Source organism: Symsagittifera roscoffensis, chromosome 3 (assembly GCF_963678635.1).
Source record: "Symsagittifera roscoffensis chromosome 3, txSymRosc1.1, whole genome shotgun sequence".
NCBI lineage: Eukaryota > Metazoa > Xenacoelomorpha > Acoela > Convolutidae > Symsagittifera > Symsagittifera roscoffensis.
The window spans coordinates 77,899,571-77,916,425 of NC_087064.1; the positions used below are offsets into that span (position 1 = coordinate 77,899,571).

The 16,855-nt window shown below is 37.2% G+C and overlaps 2 protein-coding genes across 4 annotated transcripts in view; both read left to right on the forward strand.

The window, feature by feature from the left end:
• Positions 1–5,715, forward strand: part of LOC134841283 (phosphatidylinositol 4,5-bisphosphate 5-phosphatase A-like) — a 31,012-nt gene extending 25,297 nt beyond the window's left edge. For all 3 annotated transcript variants that reach the window (XM_063857164.1, XM_063857165.1, XM_063857166.1), the window contains exon 7: positions 5,185–5,715. In XM_063857164.1, the coding sequence (XP_063713234.1) occupies positions 5,185–5,531 (347 nt within the window). In that variant the 3' untranslated portion in view covers positions 5,532–5,715. The remainder of the gene's footprint in view (positions 1–5,184) is intronic.
• A 9,096-nt stretch (positions 5,716–14,811) lies between these two features.
• LOC134842366 (N-acetylgalactosamine kinase-like) lies at positions 14,812–16,408 on the forward strand. The gene has a single exon (XM_063858665.1). It carries the CDS (start codon positions 14,837–14,839, stop codon positions 16,235–16,237), a length of 1,401 nt encoding a protein of 466 aa, XP_063714735.1. The 5' UTR covers positions 14,812–14,836; the 3' UTR covers positions 16,238–16,408.
• The last annotated feature ends 447 nt before the right edge of the window (positions 16,409–16,855 follow it).

Genomic DNA, 16,855 nt, shown 5'->3' on the forward strand with positions numbered 1-16,855 from the left:
AAGTAACTTCGAATTCGGGTCATTTTTTTCAGCAAATTTGATTTCCTCGAGGAAAGCTCGTACCAAAAGGTCAAAAGTGGTATCAGATTAAATCACTTCTGTGAGAGAAACTCTTAAAATTTTCCGTTTTCAGACAAAGTTATACAAAAATTGATGGGAGGCTGACGTGCAACTGCAGTTTTAATCTTGTTAGTTCTCACCCTTACAGTTTTCCGGCTAATTCAGTCGCCCCCTAAGTTATGGGCTATGGCGGTCGGCGGCATGGTCTAGGGTGATGCTCTTCTTGTCGTTAATCTTCGTTTGCTGGTTGGTTGCAATAGTCTGGACCTTAAGGCGCTAATCTAATGGCTGGTGTTGACACAAGTTTGTCTCTTGTTTTGACAGTGTAAACGCGTCTGGTCATCATCAGTTGGTTTGATTCCTGTGATCTGTCCAATTGGCTTGAGTGCTCGTGGCGTCATATCCTAAATAATCCAAACAATTTCCTATTTTAATAGGCGGCGTCTTTGTCCATCGTTGTCGTGGCAGTAGTGATGGAAAAATCTCCTTGATCAGGCGTTTTCAAATATGGGTTGCTAGTCGTTGGGCAAATTTCCATTGTCGACTGACTGTTGAGGGCTGTTGGATTTGTAGCCGCGGCATGCTGGCATGCGCTTTCCCGAGAAGAAAATGATTTGTTGTGAGGGCTTCAACATCATCGGGCGATGATTAAACTGTAGTGATGGGTCTTTCGTTCATGAAGTGTTCATTTTCGCAAATAACGGTGTTGAATGTGTCGTGTCGCCTTTTAGAATCTGGCTTCTTTTGATGGCAGAGAATGCGTCTTATACTAATTTTATGAGTCGTTCCCATACACATCTGCGAAATGAGGAGGATAGGCAGGGCTGAAGGTCTATTTAATCTGATGGTTGGCGTAGAATTTTCGTCTAATATCGGCGTCGAAGTGTCTGTTGTTCTTTTTGTCTGCGGTATTGATAAAGGCGTCGGCTGTTTGGTCCTGGCACATCTCAAGATTTACGGCTCGTGTTGTTAGACTAGTCATTATAACGGTGCTCGAATACAGTATTCGTTTTGTAGAAAATTTCTTGGGTGCTGGAATGGCGAATGCTGGTAGTCTTTGTTGTATTTGTTGTATGTAGAGGTGGTGGTTTCCATCAAGGGTAATTGGGTGTTTTATGCAATACTCCAATTGAGATTTCTCGAGGCGTCCACGTGCTTGCAAGAATCCGTGTTCGTCTAGAAATAGTGAGAGATGTCGAACTCTGCTTGTGGTGTTGATTGGTTTATTTGGTGTCAATGCGTTGAACTCTTGGCTGAAGCTGTCTCATTGTCTGCTTGAAGATAAAATTCTTTGCGTCAATTATGTTGTTGCTCGTAAGTTCGGTGGTCGGGTTTTCGCTGCGGGACTGTAGTTCTTTATCCTGACGGCGCGCATCACGTATGCGGTTGTTCGGAGATTTCTTGTCCATTTGGAGAATCTGCTGTAGTCGATGAAAATTTGTACTGTCGTTTCTGTGGAAGCTTGAAAAGCCGCCATTGGGGTTGTTTCTATTTCATACATGTGTCCGATTTGAGCGTTGAGTACCGAAGTATCCGTTTTGGCGTCGTCTAATTGTAGCTTTGGCCTGTTGCATTCTGGTTCACTCATAAATTGTCGTCCGGTGAACAATCTTGATTTGTTACTGAATTCCGATAGGGGTATTTTACAGGTTCCGTCATCTACTGGGTTTAGGGGTCCTGGGCATTGTGTCCATTGACTCGCTTGGGCGCTTCCCAAAGTTTCTTAACACTGTGAGCCACAAAATTTTTGTCGTTTAGCAGATCCATGTATCCACTGAAGCGCTGTTGTGCTGTCGGTCCGCATATGTGTACAGCTGATGTCAATCCTTCCTTCTTTTCGAATGAACTTTCCGAAGCGAGCACCAAAAAGTGCGGCTTGCAGTTCCAATATAGTTATTGTGTGCTATTTTAGGGGAGCCACTCGAGCTTTACCTAGAACAAATGCTCTGTTGATTTGCTGAGTGGCACTGTTGCTGTACACAAATTAAGCTACTGCTGCTAGGGCGCTGTAGGAGGCATCTGAAAAAACATGAAGAGCAATGATGTCGTAGCTGTATCCAAAGTGGTGTCGAAGTATTTCCACTGTCTGTAGGTGTTTTCTCTCGTTGAGAAGCTCAAAAAGTTCAGGAATCAAGTCTCGTGTAATTTGGTCGTCCCGCTTTTTTCCTTTTCTCCGAATTGCTTGCTGGATAATTCGAAGTCGAATAGTAGTAGGTGCTGGTTTTCCAATTGGGTTAAAGATTGAAGAAACTACGCGAAGTAGGTTCCGTTGTTTCAATTTCTTCTGAGCGAGTTTGTGTAGTTTGACAGTGTTGAAGCTGAGTGTATCGCTACTTACTCTCCATCGCATTCCGAGAGTTCGCTTGAAGAGTTTGGGGTCCTTGATTTCGTCTACGGCGATGGATCTATGTCCTTCTGGTATTGTTTGCAGAATTCTATGATCCCTAGTTATCCACTTCGTCAGGTTGAAGCTTCCTTGTTGTAGTACTTGTCGAAGGTCTTCTATGGTTTTCACTGCGGTGTCGATGTCGTCGGTGGCTTCGAAGAAGTCGACCCTGTGGAAATTCTCGCAAATAACAAGTTCTCGGTTGCGATATGTAACTGCTTGTACTTTCTGTATCAAGGAAGTCATATACATCGAGTTAGATTACAGTGTCGTACTGGACTGTTAAAAGTAGCAGTAGTGAGCTGTTGATCCTTGATATTTTCCTTTGGCTCACAAGATGGTTGACGTGATTCGGTCGCTAGTTTGTATTAAACGTTGGTGGTGTTTGTATTCGTTGTTCATCGTGTAGAGTTGTATGATGATGCTGATTGCATTTGCTGCACGTGTGTTTTGATGGGCAATCTTTCACTTGATGTTGTCCAGGGCAGTTGTAACAAAGTTTCTTCACCGAAACGAGTGTCTTCTTCTCTCACTTGCTGCAGTGTGCGGGATGGTGAATCTGTCCGTCAGTCCGTCAAACGGACTTGGTGGTCGGTTGATGGTCGAGATCCGTTGCCGTGTCGGAGTTTTGGCGCTTTTTGTTGTCGATCGCTCGAGTCCAGGTTCATTTGCTGTGATTGCATGGGTGGTAAGTGATCGCATGTTAATGCAAACTGTCTTATACAGTCTTTGAAGGCGATAAGATTAGGCTGGTGGATGTTCTGGGTGGTGACTTACCGTGTTCAGTGAAGCTGCTGATGGTATTGCAATTTGCTGACGGCAAATTTAACGTATCCCAAGCGTCCGAAACGTTTCAACCATGTTACTGATAAAGGTAGAGAATTCCATGCACGAATCCCTACGATGAGTTGATGACTGGTTGAAGCTCTGTAGTCTGTTAACGAAGTCATTGATAATGATGTCGGTTCGTCCATATCGGCGTAGTTCTTGAAGGGCATCGTTGTACATAGTGCTTTCGCAGAAATATCCAGAAATAGCTTGATTTGCTTTTCCAGTCGTTAAAGTCCGCAGATGAGTCATCTTTTTGGCCTCCGAGATGGGTTGATTGTGGATTTCTGCTTTGGAGAGTCCGAACCACATGCTCAATTTCATGGGATTTTTGACGAAATGCTCGATTTTTACTGGAGGTTTTGTCATGAGAGTGTAGTTCGTTCGCGATTGTCCGTTACTTGATGAAGGAGAATCTGCTGTTAGAATGAACTGCTGTTCTGTAACTGTGTTGAAGCTGAGGCTTGCGTTGGTGGTGTGGTGTTCTGGTAGTTGAAGCGGCGGTCATTTATCGTTGTTGTGATTTCGAAAACTGTCTGTGGGGCCTGTTGCTGAGTATCTCGGCTATCTGAAGAGTTTTGTCCTCTACTGTTTGCTGTGCTGATGATCCGAGCTGATGGCTGCTGCTGGATATTGTTGACGTCTGGCTGGAATCCTAAACTAGTAATGGCTGTTGTTGCGCTGAATCAGCTGTTGTTGTGGAGTTGTTCTGCGGTGGCGGAGTTGTTTCTCCTGGACTTTTTTTGTAGCATCTGTCTAAATTCATCGATGATGTCGTCGTGTTCATTTTGTATATCAGTGAAATGGTTGATGAGATCATCCGCTGTGGCGTTTTCAGTCAGGTGGTCTACAAGGTACCTAGTGGATTCTTCCAAATTGCTGAAAATTTTCTTCATCTCGGTCTCTGAGTCAGCTTTCAGAGGTATTTGTTATATATAAAATGCTTAGTTGTATTTAGTCAGTATCTCTTGAAATAAATCTTCGTTTTCTTCTAGCTATATTGTAGCTCATATTGATGTCATTGATGGCTTTTCTTACTCGTCTGATGAGGCGCTCTAGTTGGGCGATAAGAAGATTTCTCTGGGGTAGAGTGGTTTTTTTGGGCGTGGCTAGCTTGTCGTAGATGTCATATTCAGTCGTAGTTTAGACCTACTTTGTTAGTTCCTATCCTAGGTAGCTAGACCTAAACTTGAAAGGAACGAAGCGAAAAGAACAATGGTGCGGTAAAAATTTTTTCAAATAAGTATAACGAAATAAAATAAGCAAATGAAAGTTACAAATGATTGATAGTAGTTCGTTCCGATTATTAAACAGGCGGAAAATAAACCAAACGTTAAGCTAACGTCACTTTAACAAAGTTAGGCTCTTTGGGTCCGAATTGTTAAACCGTATTTCGTATTTTTTTTCTATCCTCAACAACTGCAAAATGAGTATTCCTTGATTGGCACTAAAGACAAAATTGTGCTTCCAGCTTGGTCAAGAGGTGGAGCAAAGGTGTGCTTTCTGGCAGTTTAGCTGAGTGCCATATAGAAAACGGACATATAATCGTTTCTAGTTTACACCGTGTATTTGAGCTCTTTCTTGCTTTTAACGTTGATTTGATTATAAATTAGTTGGTTGCACTTGTTTGGTAATTCAGTTTTGCATTGTTTCCCAATTTTGTATTTGCTGTGTTCTTGTTTTCATTTTCTTTCCCTCTGACTGCAGATGAAAAGTTGAAGTCAACTAAGATGATTGTCAATTGTCAAAGTGGCATATAACACACAGCAACCGGATTGTTTTCAAGATTTGTTCCTAGCACGACTATTTTCGGCTTTTGAATTTTTAAGCGATGAAGAAAACAAATGTTGAGAATTGTTGTCCAAGGTTACCTAATTTGTTTTAAATAAATAGAAAATTACTCTGTTTAGTTGCACTGGATTTACCCCTAGAGAGCAGCACTCCAGAGGAGAAAGGTGTGAAAGAGGTTCATATGAAGAAGAATTCCAGTGTTAAGTTCCGGATGAATCATCAGTATGGGTTCGAGGAAAACACTGACTCGTATGATTGGGTGGGACTGTACATTGAGAGGGCACTCAAGTTGAAAGACTACTGTGCCTACAAATACGTTTCGAGTTCAGACTGGTCTAAAAACAGAGTGAAGTTTAGCCAGAAAGAGTTCAAGGAGTCCGAAAGATACAGAATCATATACCACAGTGCAAAACTGAAGGCCGCGGTTGGTGTCAGTTGTCTCTTCAAAGCAGTGCCACAGCAGTGACAATGATTAAAAGAAAATACCTGCTACTAAAATTCGTCGGCAGTTTTAATCAGTTCATCCCTTTCTATGTTTTCTTAAATTTGGACTATATAATAAATTATTTTTCCCGTCACAAATAATAAATCAGTTTTTAGTTAGTATTTTATTTGGTGATTTTGATAGCGTTATTCATTTTTTAAATAGATTGTTTTCCACTTGTGTTTTCAACTCGACGTGACTTGAAAAAGGATAGAGACAAGCATCTTCAACTATCAACTAGACTTTATTTCGGTTGGGCGACAATTCGTTGTAAAGTATTCGCAAGTAACGACCGCTTGCTCCGCTGCGCTTACATTTGGACCGAGTGTTATAATGGGCTTGAATCAGTGTTACTCGCTTGATTTACTGTTATAATTATCTTCTGTTACGAATTGCCTTCTCACGTCATTTTTACCATTAAAAACTAGTAGAGTCACTAAATATTTGGTCAGTATGTTTGGTGAACTACTAATGTAAGTTCTGATGTCAGAAAAGCCGAATGACCAGATACTATAGTAGCCAATGAAAATTGACCTTTCAAAAATACCAGCGAGGTCAATTCAAGTTGATAGATTATGAAATTTTTGTGCATTTGTTACTTCTGTAATGAGAAATGCCCTTGCATGATTCGCATTCCTTCGTGAGTATCGCTTGCGCGGTGCAACTGCATTACGACAAAAATTTAAAATTGTCAAAAAATCGAAAACCAGGACAAAGTAAATGAGCCAAATTTTTGTACAAAAAACTGTGTAATAAATCGAAACTTGAATTACGACAACTCTATGCGGTGGTGGTCAATATGCGGTCGAAGCCATCACAGGCGAGCTGGGCTTGCTCATCATTTACACGGCCATTAGTGTTCGTTTCAAGTAATTACAGTGAGGGATGTGGCTGTTCACCGTTTTGTTTAGGGACTGCTTTGTTTGTTAAGTGTCGATGAACGTAGTTCAGAATCGTAAGCATTCCGTGATGATTTTTTATCAGGAAAATTCCTAATATGCTCGAATAACTACAGAAAATGCATTCATACATATTCAAGCAGATAAGAATGCCCTTAGATATAAGTGCACTGTTTGAGTTCAATTCAAATACATTTGCCAAAAGGTAGGCAGATTTTGTTCTATAATTACGAAAGAGGAAATGGCGCGAAAAAACGTTATAGGTTTTAAGTTTCGAAAGTGGAATTTATTTTTAAAGATTTTTCAGCGGAATCAAATATTTACCTGAGTTAGTTTCATCTAGAAAGTGAGTCGCAAATTTTTTTTTGCAGTTCAAAGGGATTGAAGGCCATTTATTTGTTGAAATTTGAAAATTTCGCAAGTTTTTTCCGACTCTTTGCGTTCATTGACTTTTTTGTACCCGTCGGTTGGCTATGTTGTTAAATTAAAACTTGATTTTTTTTTGCCGTTCGACTTTTGATTGTTCATTTCCTGTTTTGAAATGAAGGCAAACTCCACTATTGACCAGTAATAGTGTACAGGTTAACTGAAACGTGATCAACTTCTAGTTTTGAAAGTGAGTTTTAATTTAAAGATTTTCCAGCGGAATTAAAATTTTACCTATTGATCTTGTTTTCTCGAATTCGGTTTATTCTTTCCGAAAAACGCCAGCCTTGAAACATCTAGAAATTCAAATAGTTTTAAGGACATATTTTTTCTTCAAAATTGCTAAAACTGAATTTTTTCAAAAACAAGTCTGTTTTTTTTTCTCTTCCTGCGTTCCTTTAATGTTTTCCATCCTTATGTTGGCTATATTTAAATTGGATGCTGTTGACGATTGGGCTCTGTTGGGGTTCATCTAGGTTTTGTAAGTATTACAGGTGATGTTTAAGGCTCGATGAACGTAGTGAAGACTTAAATAGGTCGTGATATTTTTTGGTTTATTTAGGAAACTAGAAAGTGCTCTAATGAATGATGAAATCATTCATGCGTTTATCCTGTTCACGATTAGTTTTTTAGATTTTCGATAGTTTTTTTTATTTGCTTAGAAGTAAGCAAGTTGCGTGCTCCAAATACGAAAAAGTATAGGTCACAAAAAGTGATCTTCTATTTTCAAAAAGTTTTCAGATTTGCCAGCGGAATGAAGAATTTACCTTTGGAGCCCGTTTTATGAACTTGGGCTAAATTTACCGAAAAGTCAACTATAAATTTTATAGCTAAATATCTATATACGGGACTCAAAAATAGTTTCTAATATATTAAATTGAAGTAACCCGAAAACCCAAAGTTTTCTTTAAATGCTGCTTTGTCGGCGGGAAAATAATGTCTCAAACAGTTTTTCAATAATTGAGAGAAGATTTTTTTTTACTGCTCTCATATTTAATTTTGCAACAATACCTTTTAGAAAATATCGAGGGTGCAAATCAAACCAAAGAATTTGAGCTTGATTGTAGTCAATCAAAAAACGTTTTTTCATGCTCGTTTCATGTAACCAACGTTAATAAACGCTGAAAGCCAAAAAAAGAGTCAGGGGTTGGTGCAATAAGTAATTTGGTTGAAATGATAAGTTGCTAACTTGTCGCTCCTCCTCGGCCTATTCTACGAATCTTTTCTTAACAATGGTATTTTCGCCCGATGCAATGAAATTGGCTGAAACACATAATTTCACAAATGACATCAAACTTCATTTGATTAACTATGGCACTGCATCGCTTAAGTAGTTATAGCAAAGACACTGAAATGGTGATTCGAGGTTATATAACTATCTGAGTCTTTTGGAATCTTCGAAAATAGAAAAGTCAATTTTGCGCAGAAATCCCTTTTTTGATGCGTAAACTGAATTAACAGAGACTCAGATTAGGCGTGTGCCATTATAATGAATGTTTTTTTTTTTTCATTTAGCTGAAAAAAGCGAGGCAAATACAAAAATAGGTGTGAGAATTATCTGTCTGAATGATATCAATGCTAGTTTGCTGATAATTCTAAATCCGACTGATATCCTGTTAGAACTCAGCGATCCATTGTGACCTTGCTATTTTTGTTATATATCAATGACACGCACGCATATGGAAGTTCAATCATTATATTTCATAATATAGTCAATTATTAATATAGTCAAAATGATAGTTTATGGTGAAATAAACTGATTTAATGGTTTCACTGCATTAAACCAGTTTTTTTGTGAGCTAGCTGTTTTTTAAAGAAAGTTTAGTAGCATTACTAAAGCATTTTACGAGTACACCATATTAACAGCTCACGAACTAGGTGTCTTTGATCTCAAGTTTTGATTAGGATTCCTAAATCTTATCCATTTGAACACTTTCCCCAATCGTTTTTTTTCCGCTAAATAGGTATGTCAAGAGGAAATTGAGAGTTCCCACATATGTAACTCCTTTGTGAAAGAATAAAATCAAATCACGATTATAAACCACTGGGGCTTGTAGGTTGTGGTCTTCTACTTAAAATATTGGATAAAATATTGAATGCATGTCGGAAAAAAAATCAGTATATTTTTGTCCATAATTTGGGAGAGAGTTATATACTTGGAAATACTGATTTTGTATATTTCAATAAACAATTCAAAATGACGATCAGCTCGATGGTTCAAGGTTGTCAGAGTGATCCTTGGGCTGGCCTCAAAATCAGACTGCTGATCTCTTTTAATTAACAAGACATAGCTTTTTTTTGTTCATTTCAAAATTTCCAGGAAATTAAGTCTGAACTGGCCTTAGTTACTTGACTACTTCAAAAACATCTTCATTTTTCTAGTTGCAATATTATGCACGCTAGACATCTAGAATGGGCGTTGCTGTCGTTCTTTTTTTATCCCCCTCTATTATAAATTTGATTTTTAAATAAAATTTAGAAACTTTCAAATCGATTTGATAATTCCTTCGATTTGATAAAGTTCTGCTGACATGTTCATTCCTGCTGGCATGATCAATTTCTATAAATTTCAAAAAAAAAAACAAATATATTTGAAAATGTTAATGTTTTCTCGGATTTGTGGTTTTCGTCCCGATTTTTGTTGACTGATTTTCTGTTTTTTTTTCTGAATGCAATTTATATTCACTTTCTTTCCAAAGAGGGGGTGTCTCAATTTTTGATTCAAACATGAATTTTTATATCTGATCAACTTTTGCTCCATATAATTATGTTTTTGTATATTGCTTATCGGTGGTTTATTGCCATTTGATGAACACAGATAATATTTTTAAAATGGGGTGTGATTTTTTTATTTTTTAATTTTTGATTTTTTTTTGATGCTTATGAAAGTTTTTGCTTTCACAGTTTTTCTGGAGATTTTTTAAACCAATTTTCAAACAAGTTTTACCAAAAGAGAGACCGTCTACTTCTCTGTGTGCTTAGATAATCCTCTTGTCTCTTTCTTGCTTCAACGGGCGTTCTACAACCTTCGAAAATTTCAGTGAGAGGGAATTTTCGACCAGTTTTTTTTGTATTATTTTCATTTTCTCAGAAACTACCATAAAAAATCTGAGATTAAGGATTCAATGAAAATAGCATGTTCTAGCAATCTTCCCTGCTCTAGCTTCTGAGCCGAATTTTTGGTAGAAAAGGGGCTTAGGCATCGGAAAAAGTCCACTTTTCTACATTTTGACTGTTTTTTTGATTTTTTTCCTCTTCTGGAAAATTCCCTGTCAAATCTGAGAATAAGAGTTTAAAGAACAGATTGCGAATGTTCTCTGCACAACTATTTTGCCCTATTTTTTGATGATTATGCTTTGAAATTGTGCTCATTTTCTACCAACTGTTTGACTCTTTGGTCGACCCTAGTTTTTTCGCCTCAGTTTCTCAATGTTTGTTGAAGCTGTTTTGGAGCATCACCCGAGAGAAAATTTTGTGCCTTTTCCAAGTAATTTTTTGAAATTGATTTGTCAAAAAAATGAATTGCTTCTTATTTTATTCTAGACTCAGAAGAATGTTAGATTTCTATTTGTTTCTGTTCGCCACATTTGCGCCACATGGTTTCAAGAATTGGATATTACTCGTTCATTTTAACATCATTTGCAGCACTTGGTTTCATAAGTAACAATAAAGGAATGATATTTCACTTAAATTTTTCATTCTTTTTTTGGGAAAGTCGACGTGTACTCCTTAAGAAAGCTGAGCATTCAAAAGTTGAGCTCAATTGAAGTTTGTGGGGTTGCAAACGTGGCATGTGACCTTCAAAAGGTGTTCGCACATGTATAGAAGCTTACAGTTAATTGTGTCCGAACTTTTATCACTTCATTTGAATGTTTGTTCTGTTTGGACAAGTTAATTTTCAAAATTTAATCGTAGAAAGAATTTTTTTCCTATAATGATAGATGACAATTAAAATGCTAATATAGTATTTAATTTTTGTTGAATAAAAACATCAAGAAACACAATTAACTGCAAATCATTGGAGGGTATAGACGAAAGACATAGCTCCTCTTGCACACAACTGCTATACCGAATTTTTCCAAAAGGTTATAAAGGCACAAAAGGATGTGAATAGAAGATCGTTCCAAACAATCGAATGAGTTTTGAATCATTTTAGCTAATTCCCTGAGCGCACACAGTCTAACTCAGTCACGGTACGTCACTTCATACGATGGAAGTTCAGTGCATTTCCACTGTTAAAAGGAGGGCAAACTCCACTATCGAATAGCAAAAGTGTAAAGGTTACGAAAAATGTGATCGTTTTCTAATTTCGAAAATGGAAAATAATTATTAGATTTCCCAGTGAACTAAAAGTTTTGCCTATTGATCCAGTTTTCTCAAATTGGGATAATTTCAACAAAAAGTGTTCATGCTAAATTGTTGTACAACTTTAAAGGGCCTTTAAGGCCATCTTCGAAATTCAAAAGTTTTTTGTCCGTTTTCTTGCGTTCATTACTCTTTTCCAATATTCGATTGGCTATGTTCTGATTTATTATTTTATCTGTCCGCGATTTTATTGCAAAAGAGGATAATCTCCATTTTGACTGGATCGCACCCTTAAAAAGTGAAAGAGGGCTGGTGAACGGATGGATCGCGCCTAATCCTAACCTTGAGAAATTTGTATCCTAACCTTGAAATAAGTGATCCGCTTTCTCTGTAAACATTTATCTTAATTTCTCTTAAAAAGGACTTTTTCATTGTAAATAAACTTTTTATTTCTCTATCAGCCAGAATTTTCAATTAGTTTGTTGAAGTGTTTTGTATTTGTACAAAATGCCCATTAATTAAGGTATTTCATTCACGAATCAAAAAGTTGCTTAATAGTAATTGTTTTTCGTTCGCTTTTTCTTTCTGAGATAAAAATTTGAGTGTTAATTTTTGTGACTACTTTTTATGAAACAATATGGGTATAGCTTTGATCTTTGATATTTTCTGCTGACAAATACTTAAAACACAGAACCGCTTAAAATTGCTCCAAAAAAGGTGAATTTGCGGAATTGGCAACAGTATGTGAGTAATCAGGAACAAATAATAAGACATGCGTATAGTTAAAATAGGCTGTTGCGGAATCCGCAACAGTAAGCGGAATCCGCAAATTGTCTGCGAAATCCGCAAATTATAAGTGGAATCCGCGTTTTGTTTGCGAAGTCCGCTTACATATATCTATATATTTAGAAGCGTTTTAAATTATATATATTTTTTAGTTGCTGATTACCAGCAAGGTGGTCGTAAAATTAGTTAAAGTGAGCACATATCTTGATGTGAACAGTGTATTTTTTTACATTTTTAATCTGAAATTTCAAAAGTTGAAGAAATCGTTGTGGGTTGTATATATTTTTAGCAACTGTTTTTTTTTGCCGAAATATTTCAGTTGAGTTTCAGCTTATTTACTGTCGACTTTTTATTTCGTACGCTTATTTACCATAAGTTTTGTTTCTTGTAATTTTCCCATGTAATTTATAAAATCGATAAGACTCGCGCTTATTTTTTTAATGCGCCAAATTAGCACCATTTTTAATTCTTATAAAAGTTTCAATAAATTGAAACATGAATTTTTTTTCATTTTTTTTATTTTCTAATTTTTTCAAGGTTAACATCGTTTGAAGTTTTCCTTACTGGTTTTTTAGCGCCATGCTGTTCAAACCCTGAGTTTGTTGTATCGATAGTTACGTGAAGCTTCAACTTTTCCTCTATTTCTAATTTTGAGCCACATTTCTATGGAAATCTACAATTTGAGCAGCGAATTATTGTGTCCTCTTTATTGAGTCTCTTGTTTTTTTTTATTTTGAATAAGTTAGAGTGATAAAGTGAATTTTTGTTTTAACTCTTTCTTCCTGCATGGCATTTGCTGGAAGATTTTTAATCCACAGTTTTCTAAAACAATTTTTTTTCCAGTATTAACAAATGTCGTGATAAAGTTCGTGTGGTTTTTCTTTCAAAGAATTGTTCTTAATTGTGTTCAGCCTCAAAATTAAGTTTTCTTGGTTTCACTTATGGCTTTTCAAGTATTACAAAATCACTATGTCCAGGAATCATAAATTTATGAGCCATATAAAAAGGTTAAGCAAACCAGAAAAGATGAATTAGATAGGAAAGCCGTGGCCAAGTGCGTAAAATGCGTGGCCTTTAACACAAAGGCTGGCAATTGAGTTTGAATCCCTTTTTGCTCACTGTTTCAGGGTCCCAGCGTCATCCGCCTCCTCAGGGCCGGTGCAAAGAAAAGAACTAGATCAGAAAATACTTGGCAGTCGGGCAACACATTTAGAAAATTAAAAGCTTGCTTTTTTCGTAAGTTTACCGCTTCCGCATAGGCCCTCTCTGATTTTGTTTGATAATAACACCTTTGAATTTTTAAATTTTTTTTCACTCAGCACGTTTTTGAATTCATCTGTCTTAATCAATTTCATTTGGTGGCATTTTCTATCCACTTTATGAAATCTAATTTTTTGCGGCCTTCAATTTACTATCAGAGGATGTGTTGACTACTTGTCGCAGCCATGTAGATGGGTCAATGGAGAAAGCAAATGCACATAATTTGTAGGTCCGTTGTGCAAATCCATTTGGTTATTTCTTCGTTTTTTTTCTAGGTTATTTAACTCCGATTTGCTTTTTTGTCCTTCTGATTGCGAAGAGAAGCTCTGCGTGTGAGATTTTTCTAATTGAATAATGAACTAAATGAACGTGTTTTTGACTCTTGTAATGCTCGTGATGTTTTTTTTTTGTTCAAGAGAAGTCTTCAAATGCTCTAATAAGTAGAAGTGTATTCATACATTTCAATGCATTTATAAATGCCCTGGGGTCTATATGCACCTTTTCAAATTCACTTGCCAAAAGGTAGGCGAAATTTTCTTTTCAATTAAGAAAGAGGAAATGGCGCGAAAAAAACCTGATCGAATTGTAGTTTTGAAAGTGGAATTTAATTTGTAGTTTCCTAGCGGAACGAAAAATTTACCTAACACTCCAATTTCTCAAATTGGGAAAATTTTATCATAAAAATGCCAATCCTTAACTGTTCTTGAAATTCAAAGATTTTTTAGCTCGTATTTTTGTTTCTCGAGTTAAGTCAGTTTGATTTCTGATTCTTAGCGTTCATTGACTTTTTTCAACTGTCTGTTTGCTATATTGTCAAACTATCTTTAAAAGAATGAAAGCAGAGAAATAAAAACAATTTCGAGCAAATAGGTTTTCCACGATTGCTTCAGGAATGCTACAGCCGCTGAATAGGACTACGGAGCATTAAGCTTTTAAAATTAAAATCGAGGTTTTTTCTGCGTCTAATAGTTTCCTGACACCTTTGGCACAAAAATTAAAACACAGCTTAATTGATCATTTTGAAAGATAGCTGGAGATCAAACTTCAATTTCTTTGACTGAAGCTGCTGCATTCAAATTGGGTAGATGTTGTCAACATGTATAAAACGCTGTTTGAAATGATTTTAAGCTGACTTTTTTTCTCTTTTTTCGACTTAATTGAAATGAAAGTCACAGATTTCTGATGACCTTTAGTCATCATGGTTTATCTAATCAAGCCCTTTAAAGCGTTTTCAAAAGTTTGACTTATCAGCAACGATTGAACGTTCGTTTGGTTCAACAATCCTAACTTGACAACCCATTGAGCACAAAGCAGACATTCATGTGAGGTCCTGAAATATTTAAGCATTTTTCAAGTTCTTAGTTTAGATTGTTTTACACGTTTACTAACACTGTAGGTGCTTTTACCAACACTGGGTGTATCTTTTTGATGTTACTCCAGTGAGTAAATCCTCGATATCTTCAATCATCGTTACATTAGTAACATTGTTGACTATTAATTCCATGTTTAAGTCAATGGTAAATCTTTGAATAATAAGAACAAAGCAGAGTTGCCCTATTGAGGAGTTTAGCGATTGATTTTAGTTAGATCTGACCGGCTTCATTTCTGCTCATGGGAGACTTTGCCTCATTGCGCCACAAGTTCGATGAGTTGTTCGAAGATGTTTCGGATGGATCGCCTTTATATTTTGTAAAGGCACCTGGTAGACTGAGTATACTGGGCGAACACATAGACTACAGTGGGTACGGAGTGTTGGCATTTGCCATTGAGCAGGAAATATCCGTTGTCTCTAGAGTGAACAGCCTGAATGTTCTTCGAATCCGCAATTTAGATGCAAACTTCAGCGAACGAGACGTCCGTTGCGCAGACCTGTCTATTGACCCTAAAAATATACAGTGGACTGACTATGTGCTTTGCGGGTTTCGTGGAGTTGCAGAGATTATAAGCAAAGATAATAACAATGGCGACCATTTGATGAGCAGTACTCAAGGAGTCGATTTATTGGTTTCTGGCAGGGTTCCTAAATCTGCAGGACTATCCAGCAGTAGTGCTTTAGTGTGTGCTTCCGCCCTTGCTTTCGCCAGCTGTTTTGGAAAAATGGATATTTCCAGGACGTTTTTGGCAGATGTTTGCGCCAAATGTGAAAGATACGTGGGTACCCAAGGCGGAGGATTAGACCAAGCAACTTGTCTCCTCTCTGAAAAAGGAAAAGCTCTTGCAATTGAGTTTAACCCGCTTAAATCTGAATGTGTCTCGTTGCCAGATGGTGCATGTTTTGTCGTCATGAACACATTAGTAGCGAAGAGCAAGGCAATTTCTCCCGAGTATAATGATCGCGTTATGGAATGCAAGTTGGCCGCTTCAATCATTGCCAAATTGAAAATGGGCGTTGGTTTAGAATCTTGTTCTTTCCTCACACTCGGAGAAGCTCATAGGAAATTGGACGTATCACTTGATGAAATGGTGAACGTAGCCGAAAATTGCCTGCAAAAAAGAAGCTATTCAAGAGAGGAGATTGGGGAGTTATTAGACATGCCTTGGAATGAGATTGCATCACAATTTCCAAATTTTAACAAGAATTTGAAGGAATTCAAGTTGAAACAAAGGGCAATTCACGTTTACAATGAAGCGAAAAGAACAACTGAATGCATCAACTTATGCAAAAATGATGACCGAAAAATGACGTGTGAAGAAAAGCTGAAAAGAATTGGGACTTTGATGAACGAGTGCCACACAAGTTGCAGTCAGCTGTTCGAATGCAGTTGCGATGAGCTGGATCTGCTGGTCAAAGTGGGACTGGCAGCGGGTGCATACGGAGTTCAACTCTGTGGCGCAGGGTGGGGAGGCTGTGCCGTTGCGTTAGTTCCTCTGGACTCAGTTGGTGAATTCCTAAGTGAGGTGAAATGTAAATACTACGACGTCGATGAATATCGGTCAGCTCAATTTGATCACAACTCCATGTTTGTGACATCTCCATCTGACGGTGCTTCAGTTCTCAAATGCATATCTTAGACTGAACATACAGCGTTATCAAATCGGGTAATCGGGATATATACTTGGTAGGTTAACAACTTTTTTTGACAAAATCACTTGAATCTTTTGATTGCTTTGCTCATAATAAAATCAAAGTTCTTAGCTTCTGCGAAAGACTTGGTACGATTGTAACCACTACGGCTAGGATGGCAATGGCCTTTGGCTGAATCTGGCCAAGACTTGTTTTTTTTGTAACACGATATATTCCGTTTCAAAAGATTGTCAGCTTACTATTTGTCTGATGTTTTGTCGGCTTAGTTGCGACTCTCTCTTGTCTTCAATTGTTTTTATTGTTATTGAAGGTGTTTTTGATTAATTCCAGTAATTTGTAAGTTGATACAAATTCTTCATTTTTTTGTTAAAAAGTTTATTTAAGCCTCAATTGTTCGGCTGATGTTTTATCGGCTTAGCGACCTATCTTTGGGTAGTTTCAAGGGAAACAGAGAGGAGCGAAAAATTTATAAACTTTTTTTTCGGATCAACTTTTGTCGGCTTAGTTGCAGCTCAGTAATTGTTTCTGAATACTTAATTTACGCTAGCGATTGTTTCTAGACGTGCTTTCCCAAAATTTACTTTTCAGACAAAATATGATCGTTT

Excerpts from the sequence above, each read along its gene's own strand:
- LOC134842366 (XM_063858665.1), top strand. The coding sequence starts at position 14,837 with ATGGGAGACTTTGCCTCATTGCGCCACAAGTTCGATGAGTTGTTCGAA.